The 21,757-nt window shown below is 35.9% G+C and overlaps 1 protein-coding gene across 17 annotated transcripts in view; it reads left to right on the forward strand.

The window, feature by feature from the left end:
- PCDH7 (protocadherin 7) overlaps positions 1–21,757 on the forward strand; it is a 427,911-nt gene that overhangs the window by 133,499 nt on the left and 272,655 nt on the right. For 6 of the 17 annotated variants that reach the window (XM_015450225.4, XM_015450226.4, XM_045392224.3 and 3 more), the window contains exon 2: positions 15,878–15,943. The exons of the other annotated variants lie outside the window; for them this stretch is intronic. In XM_015450225.4, coding sequence (XP_015305711.3) covers positions 15,878–15,943 — 66 coding nt within the window. The remainder of the gene's footprint in view (positions 1–15,877; positions 15,944–21,757) is intronic. 17 annotated transcript variants of the gene reach the window in all.

A 21,757-nucleotide genomic window follows, 5' to 3' on the forward strand; every position in this document is an offset into this window, starting at 1 on the left:
TTGGAATGTGAGGCGGATGGGTGCTTGCCAGTATTTGCCATTTCTGGCTTAGAAAGTGAGAAATGCGGAAGAATTTCTAAAAGAAAAAACTAGGCCTCTGGAGTCAGAGAGACATAAATCTGAATCCTGATCCATCCCATCCCTGTTAACTGTGTGACCTTGCGGGAAACTAACTTTACCTAGTGTTAATCTATTCTCTAAAAGGTGCTACCAATCTCCCATTCTGTTTCCAGGATATAAGGAATTAAATGTCTAGGAAAGTGTGCGGTGAGTATTAGGGATTTAGGAAATGCTATTTCTCTTCCATTTACTATTTATCAAGTCTTCTAGGTGTAGCCACAAGACTCTTCTTACAATGGGCCTCTGGCCTGTATTCGGCAATGCTCACCAGGAGAATTTGGGAATGCAAGGTTTTAAGTTGAGCCAGAAGCTATACATCGTCAGTGTTTTTATGTAGCAACCCTATTAGATTCTCAGAGAATTCATTCAAGTTTTGCATATTTATTTTTATTTTTAATCAAACATGTTAGGGTATCACTAAGAGGTGGCATATTTTCTGGAATATTGGAAATTATTTGAAGCTATGTGTTCTCTTGTGTTTATTGCTCTGTCACAGCATGCCTAAGATTTTCAGGACAGAAGTCAAGTGTAAATGTGATATATTTTAGTCTTCTATTAGCATCCCTTTTTTTCTGCTTAAAGTTAAAAGTCACTTTAGATGTAAAAATGTAACTACCACATCAGCCAGGATTTTTTTTTTTTTTTAAGCCATTGTGTACTCCAAAGTCTATTTTCCCTCTGAGTAGATATGGAAGAATGAGCTCCTAAGAGACTAGCTTAATCAAATTTAAAAGCAAATGTAAATTTAAATCAACCATGCAGCCCTGCTGTATGGCAATTAACATTTCAAGGTAAAATGAAATGTGATGATAGTAAATACCAGTTCTATGCAGAATTGGAAAAATATCATGGTATATTTGGGCAGAGAATGGAAATTTGAAAGGAAAACCATTATTAACACACCAACTTTGACATTTCAAGATACAATTCAAACTTGATTAGACGTTCCATTGAAAAGAAAATCTTCTATTTAAAGAAATCTCAGTTTCCCCCACCTCATAGGCTACATCACAGCCTCTCAACCTTGGCACTATGGATGTTTTGGACTATCTAATTCTTAGGGGCTTTCCTGTGCATTGTGGGATGTAACATCCCTGGTCCCACATACTAGATGCCAGTAGTAACTCACTTTCTTTCATCATTGACAACTATGAAAATCAAAAGTGTCTCCAGATAATACTGATTTAAGAATTTAGAGAACTGGGTTACTACTCACTAGGCTTACCAGTCCCTAACTGTGTGGGGGTTTTTTTGTGGTTACTTATTCCTCCCGTATCATATTTCAACTTAAATATATGAGGATTTATAGTAGTCTTATTAAGCTCTAAAATGATCTGGTTGGATCTTCCTATTACTTTTTTAAAGGCAAAAACACTATTTCAGAGACAGAATGTCCTCGAGGGATGGTCTTTGGGGGATAAGCAGAAAGAGCTATGATATGAAAAAATGGTTTAAAATTGTTTGCAGCCAAAACAAAACTATCAGTGACATGTATATTTTTTATAAGTGTCATCCAAGAGTCGGAATTTTTACAGTTGTTGTTGGTTACCATGGATATTAGTTTGAAGGACTTGGAAAAGTGGAAGAGGAGGATTGTGGGTAGTGGAATGGTCGCAATAATACATTTCCTAGGAGTGTTCAAGAAGTAAAATTTACATTCTATATAACTTGTATAAATTTTCTCAAAACAAAAACTATTTTCAGGTAAAACAGGTATTAATATTTATCCCTTACTGATCAGGAGCTGTACAGTTCTGAGTTAAGTGACTCACCTAAAATTATGATCTAGCAATTACCTTGGCTCAAGCTTCTTTTCTTCTGCTTAGAGACAGGAGGAAAGCATTTGCCTTCTGAAGCCAGAAGGCTCATTGCTAATTTTCAGTGTTCACAAAATCTGCTGCTGTGGTATTTCTGGGGCTGCTGACAAGGACAGGAAGCCGCACATTGGTGAAGTGTCTATGCATTGGCAGCACTATTGCTGGATAACGGTGATTCTAATTTAATCATCCTGAGTTAGGGAAAGCACAATATAAATGAAACCTTTGTAAAGATGCTTGATTTGTCACGATCAGAACAGAACATCTAGGTAGACCTGATGCTTCTTCCTTTATTGTGTTTGTTCATTCTGGTCCTTTTCTAAGACATCAGTTGCTCATTGCCCCATTCCCCAGATCATCTGATGTGACTGTGACGTGTACACTTGGTGTGATTGTGATTAACAATAGCTGGCCAGTTGTCACTGTTGCAGTTTGCGGCAAACTCATCCTTCCTCCCTGATGAGAAATCACTTTTATTGGAAGTTATCCTTAATCACCAGTCAAATGAGCCTCTCTTGAAATCTGGCTTCTCTGTAACCTGCTGCTACCACATTACTCTATTGGCATCAAACAGGATCATATATCAATGCAAGTTAATTTCCTGAAATCTGTTAACGAGGATGATCTTTTGCTCTGTAGCATGCAGACTATGTTGGTAAACTTAGTAATACATAGCAATACATTGGAGTTAGCACAGGAATAGGGCAATTCTGTTCTTTTTCTTGTTACAAAGCTAGGGGACAGGTAATTTATTATACACTTACTCACCCTGAATAGGTCAGAACCATGAAATTTGAGAATCCTTCATTTGAGGCTATCAAGTCATTGGGGAGATTAAATCTACACTGTGCTTTAATCTGCCGGATGGCCATTGCCATCAGTAAAATGTATCTGTCGGCATTGTTAATGTAAGGGGCACCATCTGGGTAATCATCACCTGAATGCAGTGACAAGTAATTTTATTGAAGTACCAAGTAAGAACTTAACCCTCTTGATTTTTTCCCTTGAACCCATTTTCTTACTTTTGATGGAATGAGGACATTTTTAGAAAATACAGTGAGTTCTATGTCAGTTTTAAACAAACTGTTTCTCACCCTTATACCTAAATTTAGTTCATCTGAGAGGTTATGCCAAGAAGAATTAACAGATTACAAAAAAAAAGTAATTTTACCAGATTTAAGCACTCTCTTTTTCTATCTTGTGCTAAGTCACTATTTTTATAGTAATCCTTTGGAGTATTTACATTTTGCTTCTGATCGGAGAGACAAATTCTTCTCCCACCATGTGTATACTGGAGTCATATTAATCCTTGATATTGCTGGAACTAACTTTTCATAATAGAATATGTTCTCTTTTCCTTTTAGACTGAGAATTTAGCAGGTAAAAGAAGAAATGCAGATTAAACTTTGAGCTTCTTAAATAATTCAAGATTATAGGATGTTACAAAAGCTCAGAAGTCAGATATTAAAAATGGAATCTGTATTCTGCAGTTGTCATATACCAGTATAAAAGCTTGATCACAAATTTTTCTATTTATAAAATACAGAATCACAATTTGATACATATGTGTATAGGTATTCTATTCATGCTTAGGGAAATATAACTGTGAAGTGAATTGTAAGTAATTTTGTAAGTATTTACTATACAGATATCAGAAAAAAAAAAAATATATATATATATGCATGCTTTAAACTAGTGTAAGCCAGAACTAAAACTTATTCACATAAGATTGCAAACAGAGGTGTGCATATTTGCAGCCAACTAAAAATATGAATTTATTGACTTTCAAAATTCACATTTTTAATGTCAAAAAGAAATATAGATTTACTTTCTGAAACCTGATTGTGAAATTGTACACCGAACCCTTCAAGTAATTTTGGAAGCTTTTTTCTTTAATCTTCAAATGACTCTACTTTGTCAGGCATTTCAGTTATGAGAGAACAGTGGTAGTGGTGGTGAGTCAACGTGGAGGTTGAAATAGAGATGTAATTAAATACATTCTGAAATTAGAAAACAAGGTTAATGATGATATTTGAATGAAACCTTTTCAAACCCACTGTCAAAACACAACTTCTTTTCCACTCTTGTTTGAATCTCATGGCAACCTTGCTACCTTTTACAGTGACTTCTCTTTTGGGGTGTGTTTTCTGAATGCCTTTCATTTAATAGGCATATTTTAGAAATCTAATTTCGCTGTCTGCGTCACATCAGCAATGCTGTAGAAACCTAACCATTTTAGACTGTCTGGATGCTGTTTTCATCAAGTCATTAACATTATTATTGAGGGTGACATAGGGATGTTAACTCCCCTCACTTGGAGCATCTTATTTGTTAAAGACCACAGCCCCTTAACCTTTATAAAGGATGTGGTATCAACAAGTTAACTTTTAATGTGGGGCTGTTTTCCATTATAATTTCAATTTACGTCTGTCTGCAGAACTTCCTGCAAATCTTACAAGACCTGTTTGTGTAAGTAAAGCTTGTCTGGGTTGTGCATAGGTGTGTTCTGAGGATCTTAGTTCTTGGCATGTTGGAATTGGAGACCAGACTCTTCATTTTAGGGATGAGAGAATTGAAACTCAGGTTGTCCTCCCAAGGATCATCAACACAACAAGGTCTATTATGAGTATCCTGACAGTTCATTAAGTGTGTTTTCCTGTACCCCATCCTGACCTTTTGCACCAGTTCTATTTTTGTTAAAACTGTATTTTGAGACCCTAAAAACAGGTAATTTATATTAGCCTCTTTTGTTCTGGATCATTTCTCGTTTATTTATGTTTAATCAAAGCACAGATCCCAGTCTTCTGTCTTTAACTGAACTCTTCACATAAACAATGCAGTTCACTGGAAAAGTAGTAGTATTGCTTTTGAAAAATTATACATGCTTTGTGCACAAGTTTAAAATAATACAGACTTAAGTAAAGACTAAAAATAAACAGAAACTATACCAACCACTCAAACATATAGTTAATATTTTGGCAAATTTATATCCAATTATATCTCTGTGCAAAATTTATTTATTGATATACATATGAACTTTTGCCTACATTGATTCATACAGCCATACATTACCAGTAATGCTGAAAGTTGCCATTCCTTATATCAAGGCTAATACAGACTTTTGCCAATCTTTTTATATTCTGCCCATTCTGATATTCATTGAGAAGTCTCTTTTTTTTTATCACTAACTCAGCAGAAGCCTTTAAATTACCTTTTCATGTCTTTTGTTCTCATTTGTTGGGACAACCATATTGTTTCTTCTTTCCATCCTTACTGATTTGTAAAATCTCTTTATCTATTTGGATATTCACCGTGATATTTTGCAAATATTTTTTTCTGTTTTATTTCCAACTTGCTATGTCTTTTTTTTGCTTTTGTTTATTTTGTTTTGCTAGCATAAGTTTTTCTTTGTAGGGGATAAATTTATTTTTCTAACCAGGGCAAATAATTAAGTAAATTTATCACTGTAATTATATTCAGAGGTAGGCCTATAGCTAGGCACATTAATAGGATAAAATACCACAGTTATTTTAGAAATATCTTTCTGCACATGTAAGTTATATTGCTAATATATCCCTGTAGCAAAGAGAGGATCTCTTGGTAGGCAAGAGTAGCAAAAGCCTGTGTATACATAACCAGGTTAACGGCTGTTTACTGATTTCCTACCATTGGGTGAACATCCCTTGAGCATTTAGTTCTTCATCTTGTTATCGTGCTGAGATTCCCCATGAAGTCTTTTTTTAAAAAAGTTAAGTGTGTCCTATGTGAGAGCAGTTCCTGAGATGAATACATTGAGTTTCTCTTTTGAATTCTTCTAACTTGCCACATACTGTTTTACCATTTGGTAGTGGAAATAACAATCAGTTACCTGCAGGAATTCTGTATTGTCTGACGGATGGTGGCCACACATGTGTTTGGCCAGTAGTGTTACTCTTTCTAGCTTTCGTCCTGAGCACTACAGCTTATAGCTATATCTGCAAACAGCCTTTCCTTTTTCCCCCTTTCTCTCTTTGCTCTTAACTATTGCTACTCTTATCGTTGTAGTGAAGTTGTTCATTTTGTTTTTGTTATATTGCAGTGCATACTCATTTTTAGGACAATTTGCCTATCTAAAACTGTAGTTTTCATCCTAGGCTTTTTCTTAGGTGAAAAGGACATTAAGGGTCAATGTATATAACCACACAGCATTTTAAATAGTTTATCAATGTTTAGGTATAATTGGGAGAGCATACTCACATCAGATTAAGTCAATGAATCTGTCCTAATACTTGTATACTGCCCTCTGAGTGATATTTTGAAACAATAGCTATTTCATTTCCCTGTATGTGCATCAGAGAAAACTCTAATTCTTTTTTTTTTTTTTTTCTGGAGACACAGTTTTACTCTGTTGCCCAGGCTGGAGTGCAGTGGTGCCGTCTCGGCTCACTGCAACTTCCACCTCCTAGATTTAAGTGATTCTCATGCCTCACGCTCCCAAGTAGCTGGGATTACAGGCACCTGCCACAACACCCAGCTAATTTTTGTATTTTTAGTAGTAACGGGGTTTCACCATGTTGACCAGGCTGGTCTTGAACTCCTGACCTCAAGTGATCTGGCAGCCTCGACCCCCCAAAGTGCTGGGATTACAGATGTGAGTCACCATGCTGGGCCAGCTCTGATTCTTTAGAAGGCAAACATTGTCTTAGTTGAGAAAGGTGAGCATTTAGCTGATTGGAAGGAAACTAAAAGCCAATGGACTTTGCTTCTAGTAGATACAGGAAAGTGTAAAGACTGAGTGAAGCACATTGGGAAGTAAGAGAAAGAAGTCTCTCAATGAGTTGGTACCATGAAGAGAAGTTCAGAAGAAAAAATCAATAAAGGTAAACTTTTCATGAAAATGTGACTGAGGCTGGGAATCTTTCAGGTTTCATTGGAGGGGAAATTCTAAAAGTAGTGAAAAAATGAGAACCAGTCTTTGTTGGAGCACCTACCATGTGTTAGATTCTTTTCAAACACAAACATCAGTAAGGCACTGAATTCTCAAACCTCTGAAAGGTGGCTCTCATTATTCCCATTCAACAGATGGGAAAACTTAAGGTACAAGTAAGTAAATACTTTGCGGTGTGTTTACTAAGTAGTGGAGCACCGGGTCTCTCTCTGCCTTCAAAATCATGACCTCTCTCTCTCCAGGGAGGGTCTAAAAAGAAGAGTTTCCCAAGGGGATAAAATAATTCAGTGAACTCTATGATTGTCAAAAAAGACACCATTGAATTGGAAAAAGTCACTTTGTACTGCTCTGAGGAAGTAGAGCAGAGAGGACATTGGCAAGTGTAAATGAATAATTAAGTATTTTGTTTTTGTTTCTTTGTTTTAGTATCAGCCATATTTTCAAATTGGAAAGCTTTAGGATTTCTTAATTATGGATTGTCTATTCATTGTACTTTTCAACTTGTGCATCATGCCTTACATATTTTGGGAGTCTGTGTGAACAAGGACACACCTTTCTGAGGTTCTGCTTATATGTCCAGGATCTTCTCTTCCCACGTGATTACCCTCTTGCTCAATCTTGCCCCAAGACCACAAGCAACATCATCTGCTCTTTTATAATGTTCACATTTTGAGATGATATAATATGTACTAAAATTTTTATGTAAAAATAAATGTGAAGGTACTAGGGTTGTATTTTTGTTAATCTTTCCAAATTTAACATGTGACTTTTCTAAAGAGTATGCAGGTTTATTTCAGTTTTGATAATTAGGTTTAAGGCTCAAGGAGGAAGGAAAACATCTTATCGTTATCTTTGAATCTCTAGTACCCAGTATACTGTCATCTGCTTTTGAATTGATTTTTTTAACTGCTGTTTACATAGGACGATTTACCATATCAAAATTATTTTTAAAACTATTTTTGGGTCTATATATTTTATAATACAGTAAAAAGAGTTTGCATAGATATTTGCAGTTTATGCAGGAAGATCTTAGCTACTTGGTAATTAAGAAAAGGTGATTTCAGAAGGGAGCATGTGTACGAGAGAGAAATGTTCTTGCATTGTCTGCTGAATCAGTTGTATTACATGACCGCCCCACTTTATAAACTTGAAGTACTGTTCTTTGTATGTGAGGATGATGCCTCCAACCATCAACATCAGCATTACAGAATCTTGAGTTGTTTTTCCGGTAGAGGTAATTACTTTCTCTGATTCACCCCCACTCTCTTGCTTCTGATTCCCTAGTGACATACTGCATGCAGGTATAACATGACTAACCAGGGTGATATTTGTATTTTCTTAACAGTGGATCTGAGCAACTAAATGCATGTATGTCTACATGTTTTAGTAACCACATGAGTGAAATGTCTGTATACACAGTGTAGTTGAAAAAGCAACACAATGACAAATAAATGACCTCCTTAATTGTATTCGTTCTTTTCTGCTGTGTATCCCTTATTTCAACACTTGTGAATTGAGGGATTTAGGATAATTTTTAACTATTCTGAAGTTCTAAAATTTATGATTGCTAAATTCGGTATAGTTAAAGTAATGGGATTAATTTCCACACACAATTTTCTAGTGTAGTACTATATTACTTAATGTTTACTTAGGAAGCTTTGTTTTTGTTGTTGCTCTTTTTGAGAATGTAAACCCAATGCTTTTACCTTCAATACAGGTACATATCAAAGTAACATTAAATGAATTATTTGTAGTTGATATATGTTCAATGGTATAAAATCATATTTTGGTCAGACAGAAGTTATATATAAGCTACTTAGAAGTAGAGCACCTTGATAACCTTTTATTTGACTTTGTTCCCCTCAAGTTAAATTTCTGGTTTGTTTTGGCCCTCATTAGTTTCAAATTATAAGCTAGGTATAAACTCTATACATGAGAAAATACAATCCTACTTAGGGCATGTTAAGAAGTCTGGTTTATCTATTAGTAAAGCTGAAAGGGACTATAGAAATGATATACTTTAAGTCCTCACTTTACAGTTGAAGAGACTAAGGTCAATATCAAGGTTGTATTGCTAGCTTCCCAAGTCCTCTGAATTTTGGTTCTTGGTCTTCCAGCTTACCCATGTTATATTTCCTTAAACTGGAATATAAACAATAATAAGGTGTTGATAATGATTAGGATACAAACCAAGTGGAAAAATTCACAGTGGTGATGAAAATCAAAAATTATTTGGTGCTCTCCAGGAATTTCAGAGAGGGATGCCAACAGTGTGAAATTCTCTGTAGCTAACATATTTCCTTTATAGGAACCAGAATTGTCAGAATCACATTATTCTCTCCACAGAAAACTCTCTTGCCATTAGCCATCTATATCCACGATGTAGAATATCATGCTGAGAACTTGGGAAATCCCTATTCATATATGCAGAGGTTTGTGTTCCAATGGCTTCTCTATTGGGAAATGTAGAAATTTGTTTCTAAACTTGAAGTGTGTACATAGTGAGATATTACAGAATTATATTTAAGAAGTGATAATATATTCTATCCAGTGTTTTTACCAAGATAATATCTTATGCCAATTGCAAATATCCTTTTAGGGTTTGTCGCCTCTGCTGAATCTTCCATTGCTGCAGATTTTAAATAAATGCACAGAAGAATCTTGCTTTCTGCTTTCTATTCTTAGTAGCTTTTCTCAGTTCAACAACAAAAGGGTCATAAGTGAGACCAGGAAGTCTCACTTGATTTCGTCTTTCTTACTTGAAATGAAAATATTTGTTCTCTTGACCTTCTGAGGTCTGCAGCACTACATTATTAAAGGATTACTTTAGTACCATGAGACTGATTTAGTGTCATCCTGAACCACATGATTATAGAAACATAGTTCTGAGTATGGGAATGTATTGCCAAAAGTGAGTTAAAGAAATTAAAAAAAAAAAGATTTTCTAATTGTATACAGGAGACAAGTACTAAAGTAAATTCTCTCATTGTTATGGAAGGAGTTTTATGTCTGGACAGCTTTGGCATTACCAATAAATGTGTCCCCTTTGCAATTTCAAAGCACTCCAAATTCATATGTGTTCTGGGATCAGAGTACCACTAAGGGAAATTGGACTTTTGCCTGGTGGTTATGGAATAACTTCCCCTTGCTTGAAAATATTATGGAATGAAGAAGATATTGTATTGGTTTCCTGCCCAGAAAATGATGCCTCATTTCCTGATTATGCAGTTAGCTATTCTTTCTTCTGTAATCTCAAACCACCGTATGTGGCTGCAATATAGTTGTTCTCAACCAGTGGTGATTTTTGCCTCCAGGGAAACATTTGGTGATGTCTGGAGATGTTTTTGGTTGTCACATAGAGGGTGGCATCTAGTGGGTGGAGGGTATGGATTCTGCTAAGCATTCTGCAACACAGAAGCTAGGACCCTATAACAAATAATCATCAAGCACAAATGTCAATAGTGTTGAGGCTGAGAAATTCTGATTTAATGTTTATTGCTTTACATGTGTCTAACCGCTGGCTTGTAAGGTTTTTCTAGGGCAAGAATTAGCCTTCTGCCTCCTGGCGTATCTTACAGCATAAAAGCTGTTCCATAAATATGGAATGAGGAAAGACTCTCAAATGTGTCTGACTAGGATTGTTAACTTCTTATACTTCTCCATATACTCATTGGTGAGGTTGGAAATCATTATTTAAACTTTTGTATTGAAGTTTGGCACACACAAAAATTTCATCCACACAAAAAATTGTCCATTTTATTTCAGAATGCTTCTGGGTTTTTTCCAACCCCCACCAGAATAAATTTGATAATTGTGTATTCTGTGCAGAAATGTCAACATAAATGTGCTTTCCTGAAGCATACATCTGCTCTCAGTGAGGCTGACTGTAACTCAGGCACATGCTGGGTGGCAGCAGATAAGTTTGGAATTAGTTGTGATAGGCTATTCATAAAATAGCTAGAGCGCATGACAGTAATCAAGAATTCACTGTAATTACTTTAATCTGTGATCGGCTCAACACAGTGCACAAAAGACTGGCGGAGGAATTCTGCAACCGGAGAGGAAGTTGGTTAATTATTCCAAGACCATCTCTTTGTTTTTGTATTGATTTTTCAATTGTATGACCTTTTCATTCATTTATATGTTTATTCATTCAGTAGAATGTGTTAATTACACTAGGAACATATTAATTATACTAGAAACAAAAAACAGCACAACATGTCCCCTGACCTCTCAGTACATCCCGAATATGAGACAGACATATAAATAAACCCATGATAGCAATATTAATTGTATTCCTTCCTTGAAAAATTAGGGAAGTTATAGACTCAAATTTAATAAATAGTTACTATGAGAAAGTCCTTAAGTCCTTTAATTTTTATCTTAGAAAGAAAAATTGTTGGAGAAAACACACACACACACACACACACACACACACACACACACACACACACACATTCTTTTGTTGCCAACGGAGCCAGCTTAATCTACCAGTGAAAATAGTGAAGTTTAATTTTGTTGTTGTTCCTAAAATGGTCGGCTATAGATGCTATACTACATTTACATGGATGACAGAATTGTTTATTGCACAACAAAGTCAGTCCATGCAAATTAGATGCTTTGGTATTCTCTTCAGTGGTCCTACATTGTGAATGAAAAAGTTTGCACTTTCAAAGTTCAGCTGAGGAAACCTCTGATTTTGTTAGATATTTCTGGTTACTAAGACACTATGGCTCCGTCCAATGTGTAAACATCTCAAAGTAATTCAGTGCAAAAGGTTCTCACAGGCTGGATTAGGGGTGGAGTTTCACAAAGTGCAGTTTAATAAGGATAATGGGGAAAAAATTTAGGCAAAATTCAGGTTAAAAAATGAGGGAGATAAACTTCAAGAGCAGCATCAATGACAACAACCTTCAAGAGTTTTATATAAGTTACAACATAAATTAGCACTGAGTGCGGCTTTCACAACAAAATGAGCTCACGTGATTTTAGAACACTTGGTTAAGATGAAGCATATGAGAAGTAGGAGCTGATAAACAGTCTGACACTGGCCATACCCTACTAGTTGCTTTGTGCTTATTTTTAGGCATCTCAGGTAACAAGTGACATAACCCAGTCCAAAACTAAAATAATTTTGAAGAGAAAGGAAGTCAGGATGATGAAAAAGCCATATTAAAAAAGGCTGAAGATTTCAATAACGTTTGACTTGGAGAACATAGGACTTGGGATGTTTATAAGGTTTTATGTTAAAAATTTGAAATGTTTGAATATCTGTCATGCTTAAGAGGAATTACATTGTAGTATACAGGAGAGTGATCGATATTTACAGGAAAGGGGGTTTTTAATAAGTATTAGAACATTTCAATAGGACAGATCCATAAATGAAGTGGAAATCCTCTAAGTAGTGAGTTCCCATCCCTAAGGGTTCTTCGGGAGAAGGTGGACTGTAGTTTGGCAGACTGTTCACTGAACCTCTCGCAGGGAATTTGAACATGTGAGCAACAGTTGTTCCAAACATATTAAATACCACCTCGCAAGTGTGTAGAACTCTAGGAGTGTATCACATTTAGGCCATGAGATGACAGTTGAAGGTTCATAATAGTTTGTAAGTATTCTTAATAATTTACAATGTTGTCATATTTTAAGGAAAATTACCTTGGAAAACCTCATAGGAAGGAAATGATAAAAACATACACACCTTTTATCTCTCTAACATAGCCAGTCTTTTCTCAGCTGATGATTAGTTGATGCTTAAGAACCAGTGAAAGTAGTTGGCATACTTATGGAGTATGTTGTATGAAAACCATGTGTTTTTTGACCCTTGAATCACACTTGGCATGGAAATCCTCAAAAGCTGGAAGGAAAGATGGAAGTAAGATGCCTGAGAGAAGAGCAGATACATTCTTATCCTCTCACTCGAATTTAGGGGCATGCTTCCATAGAGTGGAAAATTGGATACAATGGTATACACAAGCTAAGCTCCTTCTGTCTTTTTGCCTGAACCTAAATAGTTGAATTCCTGTATGTTAAATGAACATGAAATGACTCCACTCCTGTCTTTTTAAAGCTCTCTTATTACCTGATAGTCTTGAGCTGTTTCTGCTCATTATCTGATGGCTCCTTCTAGTTCCTTCCATTGCCCTCATTTCTTTACTTGGCAAAATTTTTACAAAGCTGGTTCTATATCAAGAAGCTTAACTTTATTTACATGTTGGTAATGAGGGGAGATTTGAGAAGTTTAACCTGGCTTGTTACCTAAAAGTTTACTAATGACCTAACATATCTACATTATTTCATTAAATTCTCTAAACTTCCTCCAGCAAGAAGTATTGCTTATATTAATATTGTAAATTTAAGGAAACGGATGCTTAGTCAGCTTGTGTAGCAAAGAATTAAGCAGAGGCAAAATGAGATCTGTTTGACCCCAAGTTCATGCTCTTTCCATTATACACAACAGCTTTCCTTATTTGACTTAGATCTTTTAATAGAGGCATTTTTGGGCTGATTGCCATAAGGTTAGAGTGAATATACTCCAGTTTCTAACTTTTCTGTTCAATTTTCCAGGTTACATTTCTGTGAAATGAAGTGAATGGATATTTTGCTTACACAGCTTTGCTCAGCAATCAGTTGCTTTCTGGCCATGGCCATAAAAGGAAAATTCTTTCCACAAATAGAGTCTCGGGCAAAAAAAAAAAAAAGTATTGTTCCTTTTGATGTGTTTTTGCTCCTTTCTCTGCAATCCTTACATGGTAAACTGGAATAAGACAATCGTTTATAGAGAAACAGGACTTGCAAAAGAAAGATGAAACCCTTCTGCAGCCAGTAAAGAAGTTTCTGCATGTAGCCCTCATTTTGATAAAACAGTAAACCTGCCCTTTTGTTTTCCTTTTTCTTTTCTTTTTTGGTTCCCCCCAGAACACAGAGCTGGACTTCGGTTGGGGTAACAAAAAGGAAATGAAACCTTACTCTTAAATGTGAGGTAGATCTAAGGTTCATGGTGTAGAAATGGGAAATTTATTTTCTACACCTTTGCTCGCTACTGTCTAGATGGAATTAGAGATTGTTTGCCCAGGGTGATGAGATTCAATTGGTATGTCAACTCAGGCTGTCTGTGCAGGTCCATGGATCAGAGCACTCTGTGACTTCCCAGAAACATAAACCACTGATGGAGAATTATTGCTGGTTTGAACTTTTAGTTCTGATTGGATTTGGTTATCCTGTGTAGAATTAGCCTCTGTATGCTAAGGGAGAAAAAGGTAAGAATGGAGGTGAGGGTCCAATTTAGTATTTCCCACAGGCCCCCCTCACAGAAATTATTGGAGTTTTAAAGAATATACTCAAAGGGGTAAGAAAGTATATATTTTGTGATGTGCTTTGTAATTATTTACATTTGACCTATACTTCAGGGCACTTAATACTCAAATCATTGTTTAGCAAGGAGGAATGAAAGCCTCTTTTAAGACGGTACATGATGTACTCACTAACTTTTGCATTCCTACCCATCATATTTTTCTCCTGGATCTCATCACCTAAGCTGTAGTCTCCTTGGGGGAAGGAAGGACGAGGATTTAGACATCCGTGGATTCAACTGAGAGCCTGGCACAGTGTCTTTCTCTGGGTAGGAGCCCACAGAAGGTTTGGTGATTCATTGGTGCTGCCACTTCCTTGCGAGAAAGGGGAAGACAGACATGCAGTGTGATGTGGAATATGTCTATTTGTCCCTGTCACTCATATGGATCACCTGAGGGGAAAATAGCATTCATTTTTCTTTCTGATTGTAGGGCTATTCAAAAGAGCTACTTGAATTTTATCAGAGGTGATATCCTCATTTTGAGAAACTAACATATAGTTCTGGATTAGGATGCAGTTTAAAAATTGCATGATATTTTTAATATACGTTAAAATGTAGGTCTGTCAATCATGCTGCTTTTTCTATAAGAGGATGTCATAAAACCTTTCCCTAAAAGAGGCTGAAATTTGAAGCCACATTAGTTATTATTAATAGTTATTATCCGTCATTACATGTCTTGTGAAATCCATCATTTTCACTACTTTTCAGTAGTCCTGTCAGAAATGTATTCTGACAGAAATAAAAATTCATGCACTACTAACTGGGACTTCAGTTAATGATACCAACTGTTATGAATATTCACTTTTTAAAGCTACCCTTTCTGGCGAAATTCCTATATGCCAGGCATGGTGCTAAGTGTTTTACATACATCACCTCATTTAATCCCTATTATAGTGCTATTTTAAAGATGAAAAAATGGTGATTTAGGTTCATTTGCATGCTAGGATCATACAAAATGGTACAGCTGAAATTCAAGTGGTATGTCAGATTGCAAAACCCCAATTTTAAACATTACGCTGCTGACTTAAGTTTCTTGCTGAATTGTCTCTGCCTTTTCCTGAGCACTTACGAGCAGTCGTTGTGTATGTTCTCATTTAGCTTCTCTGACAAGGGATCTTCAGTGCCTTCCATTTTATAATGTTTATTCAAAGACTTCTGTTTGTAATGGCAATTCCTTGAGCTTAATTTTTTTTTCGATTTTTTTCTGCTTTGTAGGATTTAAACAATATAATTACATGATAAACTCTCTGAGGGGAAAAAAAAAAGTCTATGTTTATGTAAGTGTGACTGATGGAATCCAGGATCTAATATCAAGAATTCTTGACCTCTGGAATAGGCCTGTTGTTTTAGAATCCAAGAAAACAAAGCAATTTGTTCTTTTACTGAAGAGCCCATCCAAAGTAAAGCTGTCAGACCCTAAAGTGTTGCGATGCATCTGTATAGCCATATGCTGACAGATGTTTCTGTATGTAACTCTAGCTTCCTGATGTACAGTGTGACTTCCAAGCAAAAATTTTTGTCTTTACTTGTTGAAGTTTTATCTGCAAAAGAGTTCAACCGTATGAAAAAGAATTAGTAAAACGAAAAGGGGTGAACTAAAAATATACTATGTCAAAAGAAAACCAAAAATGTTATCAAGCTTTTTTTTTTTTTTTTTTTCAGCTAGTGATGGAGAACGACATGATAATCTTGGATTCCTTCTGTCAGATAGCACAGAAATACCACAAGGTAGTGTACCAGTTCCAGGGTGGCAGCTAATCCGCTGATCGCACAGAAGCATGCCACCCAAGAAAGATAAATCTGCCGTCTCATTAGGACTTCATGTAAAAAATAATTTTGTTAGCAAGAACAAGGAACACTTATCAAAAATTAATTAATATATGTAGTTCAGCTTGTGCAAATTCAGAAAATAATTAAGTTGATTTACTTTATTTTTTTATTGTACTTTAAGTTCTAGGATACATGTGCAAAATATGCACGTTTGTTACATAGGTATACATGTGCCATGGTGGTTTGCTGCACCCATCAACCCACCCATCTACATTAGGTATTTCTCCTAATACTATCCCTCCCCTAACCCCCACCCACCAATAGGTCCCAGCGTGTGATGTTCCCCTCCCTGTGTGTCCATGTGTTCTCATTGTTCAACTCCCACTTATAAGTGACAACATGCAGTGTTTGGTTTTCTGTTCTTGTGTTAGTTTGCTGAGAATGATGGTTTCCAGCTTCATCCATGTCCCTGCAAAGGACAAGGACTCATCCTGTTTTATGGCTGCATAGTATTCCATGTTGTATATGTGCCACAGTTTCTTTATCCAGTCTATCATTGATGGGCATTTGGGTTGGTTTCAAGTCTTTTCTATTGGGAACAGTGCTGTAATAAACATACATGTCCACGCGTCTTTATAGTAGAATGATTTATAATCCTTTGGGTATGTACCCAGTAATGGGATTGCTGGCTCAAATGGTAGTTCTGGTTCTAGATCCTTGAGGAATTGCGACACTGTCTTCCACAATGGTTGAACTAATTTACACTCCCACCAACGGTGTAAAAGCATTCCTATTTCTCCACATCCTCTCCAGCATATGTTGTTTTCTGATTTTTTAATGATCACCATTCTAACTGGTGTGAGAAGGTATCTCATTGTGGTTTTGATTTTCATTTCTCTAATGACCAGTGGTGATGAGCGTTTCTTCATATGTTTGTGGGATGCATAAATGTCTTATTTTGAGAAGCGTCCATTCATATCCTTCACCCACTTTTTGAAAGGGTTGTTTGTTTTTTTCTTGTAACTTCGTTTAAGTTTGCTGTAGATTCTGGATATTAGCCCTTTGTCAAATGGATAGAGTGCAAAAATTTTCTCCCATTCTGTAGGTTGTCGGTTCACTCTGATGATAGTTTCTTTTGCTGTGCAGAAGCTCTTTAGTTTAATTAGATTTCATTTGTCAATTTTGCCTTTTGTTCCATTGCTTTTGGTGTTTTTGTCATGAAGTCTTTGCTCATGCCTATGTCCTGAATGGTATTGCCTAGGTTTTCTTCTAGGGATTTTATGGTTTTAGGTCTTATGTAAGTCTTTAGATTTACTTTAAAAATAAAAAAAGAAGAAAGGAATTTTTAAAAAGAAGTTTAAAAGTAGAATGTCTCATTTGAAAATTTTTGTATTTGTTATCTCATCTTATTTTATTCAAGACAGGTAAATGCTCCTCCTAACCATAGAAAGCTTCTATGGAGTTGCAGCTTTAAAGACTATCTTTGACAAAGACTTCTCTCTAGATGTGTTATTGCCTCTAGGAAGTGCGAAAATAGCACCAATTGGTTTCCCTGTTGCACCCACGGAAAGATCACATTTTAGCGTCACTTGGAAGCCATTGTTTGCAGAAGGCAAAGCTGTCAGTGACTCATTTATTCTCACCTCTTGTCTAATGCTTTGCTTCAAGCACAGTCTTGGCTGTGCCTCAGATTGATCTTTGAGCTCCTTTTTTTTCCCCTTAGAGGTCCACATCTAGTTATTACCACTGGATTTTGCACATCGTGGCACCTGTAAACATCCTCTATGCCCCAAATTCTGAGGTTTACTCACTTTTTGTGCAATGCTTAGCAGTTGTTTGGATGTTCTCTTGTCATTTATTTTATTTGGCTCTTCTGTGAGGTTTGTGCTGATGGCAAATGTTGTTTGAGTTTGGATTAAAGTGCTTGTGAACTTTACATTGGTGATGCCCTTCTTCATTTGTTTTTAGAAATATTCGTAGAGGAATCATAATGTGACACCTACAGGGAGTTCATGTTCTAGAGATGATGAGAAATTTGATTTTGTGTTTAGTAGTTACTGTGGTTAATGTAATTGTAGCTGACATAATATAAAACCATTCCAAGGACTTACCCCCAGAGTTTACTTTTCTCTCGCATAGAGACCAGTTAGCAGAGGATGGGTCGGGAGCATAGGGTTTTGTTCCATGTGTTCGTTCAGCGTTCAGACTTTTTTCATCTTGTGGCTCCACGACCCACAGGGCTTCTGAACCATCTGCTAGATCCTGTGCATCCAGCCTGAAGAAGACACACTGCTTTCTTAGTCACTTTGCCCATTTTGCTTCCAATAATATTCTGTTGATGAGTACAAGTCACTTCAGTCTGACTAAGTCAATGGGGACAAGAGAAATGTAGCTTCTGACAGGGCAGCCACTTCCTGAATACAAGTCCACCAAAAACAAAGACAAAATAAAAACAAAGTGTTGATGTTCAGCTGGCAACCTCTGCTAACTGTTCAAAATGTGTAACTTTTCAAAATGAGTGCTAATCTCTGCCTCTAAATATCCTGAATGCATTGTATTTCTTTCTTAGGCCTGTCATAAAAAAGGGATACAAAATGGGTGGCACAAAATAATAGAAATGTAGGATTTCACAGTTCTAAAGTCAGAAGTCTAAAATCAAGGTGTCAGCAGAGCCAGGGTCATTCTGAGACTCTGGTAGCATCCTTCGTCGCCCCATCCTTGCTGATGGTGGTGACCCATCAATCCTTGGCATTCATTGGTTTGCAGCTGCATCGCTTCAAACCCTGTCTCCATCATCTTATGGCATCATTCTCTCTTTGCATTTTTGTCCTTACATGGTGCTTTCATTTTCTTAGGACACTAGTCATATTGGATTAGGGTCTACATCAGTAAATCTCATCTGACCTTGATTACATCTGCACATTTTTCAAAACGAGGTCACATTTATATGTATCAGGGGTTAAGACTTCAACATATCTTTTGGGAGAAAGAAACAATTTAACCCATAACAGATACATTGGGTTCCTTTGTTTTGTTTTGATTTTTAAGTTCTTTACCAATTACTGCTTATTAATACATTAAATATAAAACACAGCAACTATAATCATATCAGAATTCTTTTAATTTTTACCAAGATGTTGTTCAGGGACAACTTAGACCAGGGATCTGAAAAGTTTTTTTGTAAGGATCCAGACAGATAATTTTGGCTTCGTGGGCCATAGTCTCTGTCACAGTTTCTCAAGTGTGCCATTACAGCATGAAAGCAGTCATAGACAATAGTCAATGAGTGAGCATGGCTCTGTTCCAATAAAAGTTTTATTTTATTGAATTTCATACATTTTATTGAATTTGACCTGTGGGCTGTGGTATTTGCAGCCCTGTGCTAGACTATATTCCATTACAACCTGGATGTGAATATTGTGAAATGAACCTTGGGATTGGATTCAGGCAACGTAAATTCAAATTCTGACCATCATTGGGTAGCTGTGATCTTGAATGGCTTAACCTCTGTAAGTGTCAATCCCTCATCAATAAAATGAGGACAATTCCCATAAATCATCCACACAATGCCTAGCTCATTGTAGGCATTCATATGTAGTTGTTTACATAGCTCTTCCTTTGCAGAGGCAGTGTAACAAATTAGACGAGAACAATGTCTCCTTCTGATGTTTGATCTTGGGCATGTTCCTTAATATCACTGTACTTCATTTTTTCCTCATCCTTTAAATAGACATAATAATAGTGCCTAGCTTTTAGCTTGCTTATGAGGACTCAGTAATACATGTCAAGAATCAGACCAGTGCCTGGCACTGTGTAAGCACTCAGTAAATGACAGCTAATCACACCGGCCATTATTGTTATAATTGGCTTCCCTTATTACTCAGCAAAAGGAATTACTGAATTTTATTTTTGCTGAATTTATGTCAAAGAGTGAACTAAATGAATACATCATCGTTATTCAGGCCTGAGTATTATTTTCCTGATTTATCAGTTCGATTAAGATGAAAGAACAGTTGCTCTTTTGTTATGTATACTATTTCTGCTCAACTAGGGAGAACAATGGCATAAAACTGTGAAAGCAGCCACTAAGTCCTCTAGCCACACTATACCTCAAGTCTCATCCACGTTACAATAAGAATTTAAAGGAAAATTAATTCAATGAATACAATTATGCTTTAGAGCTAACTTTGGTATAAAATATTTATATATTATATCTGGGGATTCTGATGTCATTAGACAAATATATAAAATTGAATACAATTTAATCATGTATAATTGAGAACTTTTTGTGGAGATATGGCAGAGAAAAAACTCTTGGCTACCCAATGTTATGTTAAAATGTATTAAAAATTTAATTTGAGATCTATATAGAAATTTAATTTGAGATCTATATGTATTTCTAAATAATGAGAAATTTTGCAGAGAATTACAGTGATCATCTAGCTAGCTTCTCACTTTTCTTAAATTAAGAGGGAATGTAGGTTATATTTCAGGAATATGATTTGATGATGGTTTTGCAGTATGATATTCATGGGGTCATGAGATTCAGGTCAAAAATTGAATATTTTATTGGGTATTTTTACTTCTATATGTTTAATATAGCATGCAATATGCCCCATGTTCATAATACAAATACCATCTGACACCAGTTTGGATAAATTCAAATCCGTAGAAATACAGTTTTGTGGGTTTATTACTTAATTGTATTTGGAGGATTTTTTATTTATTTATTTATTTATTTATTTATTTATTTATTTATTTAGAATGTAAGGACTAAAAGCCTGAATTTAACTTAAGGACTAAAAGTCTAAATAACCTAACAGTGTTTGAAAGCTCTTTACAATGTAATGGCTCAGAAAGTTCCTAGTTGTTCCAGTTGGGCTATATTAATTTTTAAATAGTGAAATTGAAAAAAAGATTACTCATTTTATTTAGAGATGTTGTGAATTTTAAACTATCTTCTCCCCCTTTTCTACCATACCAGAGACCATTACTTAACTACCTCTGCCTCATTAAAGTATTTAGCATTTACTCTTCAGCAATACTTGTTGGAGCTTTTATTATTATTATTGTTATTATTATTATTTTTACTGTGGCTCCTGAGTACATACTGGTGCTTATGCTAGCTCTCAGACTTGGTGTGTCTTACAGATTCTCCCACTTTCACCCTTTTTTTTTTTTTTTACGGTCCTTATTTCCTCACATCATCATATTTTCAAGTTGGCTAAGACCTTAGAGACTGTATTAGTTTGCTAGCACTGCTGTAACAAAATACTACACACCTAAAGAACATAAATTTATTTTCTCACAGTCTGGAGGCTAGAAATCCAAAATCAACGTGTTTGCAGAGTTGATTCTTTCAGTAAGGAGTTGTTCCAAACCTCTCTTCTCGGTTTGTTTGGCCATCGTCGTGTTCACATCTTGTTCTCCCTTGTATGCACATCTCTGTGTTCAAATTCCCTGCTTCTTAAGGACTCTAGTAATTTTGAATTAGGGCCTGCCCTAATGAGCTACCTCACTTTACGTCGATTACCTCTGAAAAGACCCTATCTCCAAATAAGATCACATTCTGAGGTACTAGGGGTTAGGACTTCCACAGATGGATTTTGGGGAGACACAATTCAGTCCATAACAGAGACTGACTTGAAATCCACCTCTTTAATGTTAGAGCTTAGAAATAAGGGATTCTAAGAGAATAGTCCAAGTTTACAGTTTGTTTGTGTCAGAATCGGAACAAGAATCCTAAATTTCTCTAACACTTTCCAGAGTATT

The sequence above is a fragment of the Macaca fascicularis genome, chromosome 5 (assembly GCF_037993035.2).
Source record: "Macaca fascicularis isolate 582-1 chromosome 5, T2T-MFA8v1.1".
Lineage (NCBI taxonomy): Eukaryota > Metazoa > Chordata > Mammalia > Primates > Cercopithecidae > Macaca > Macaca fascicularis.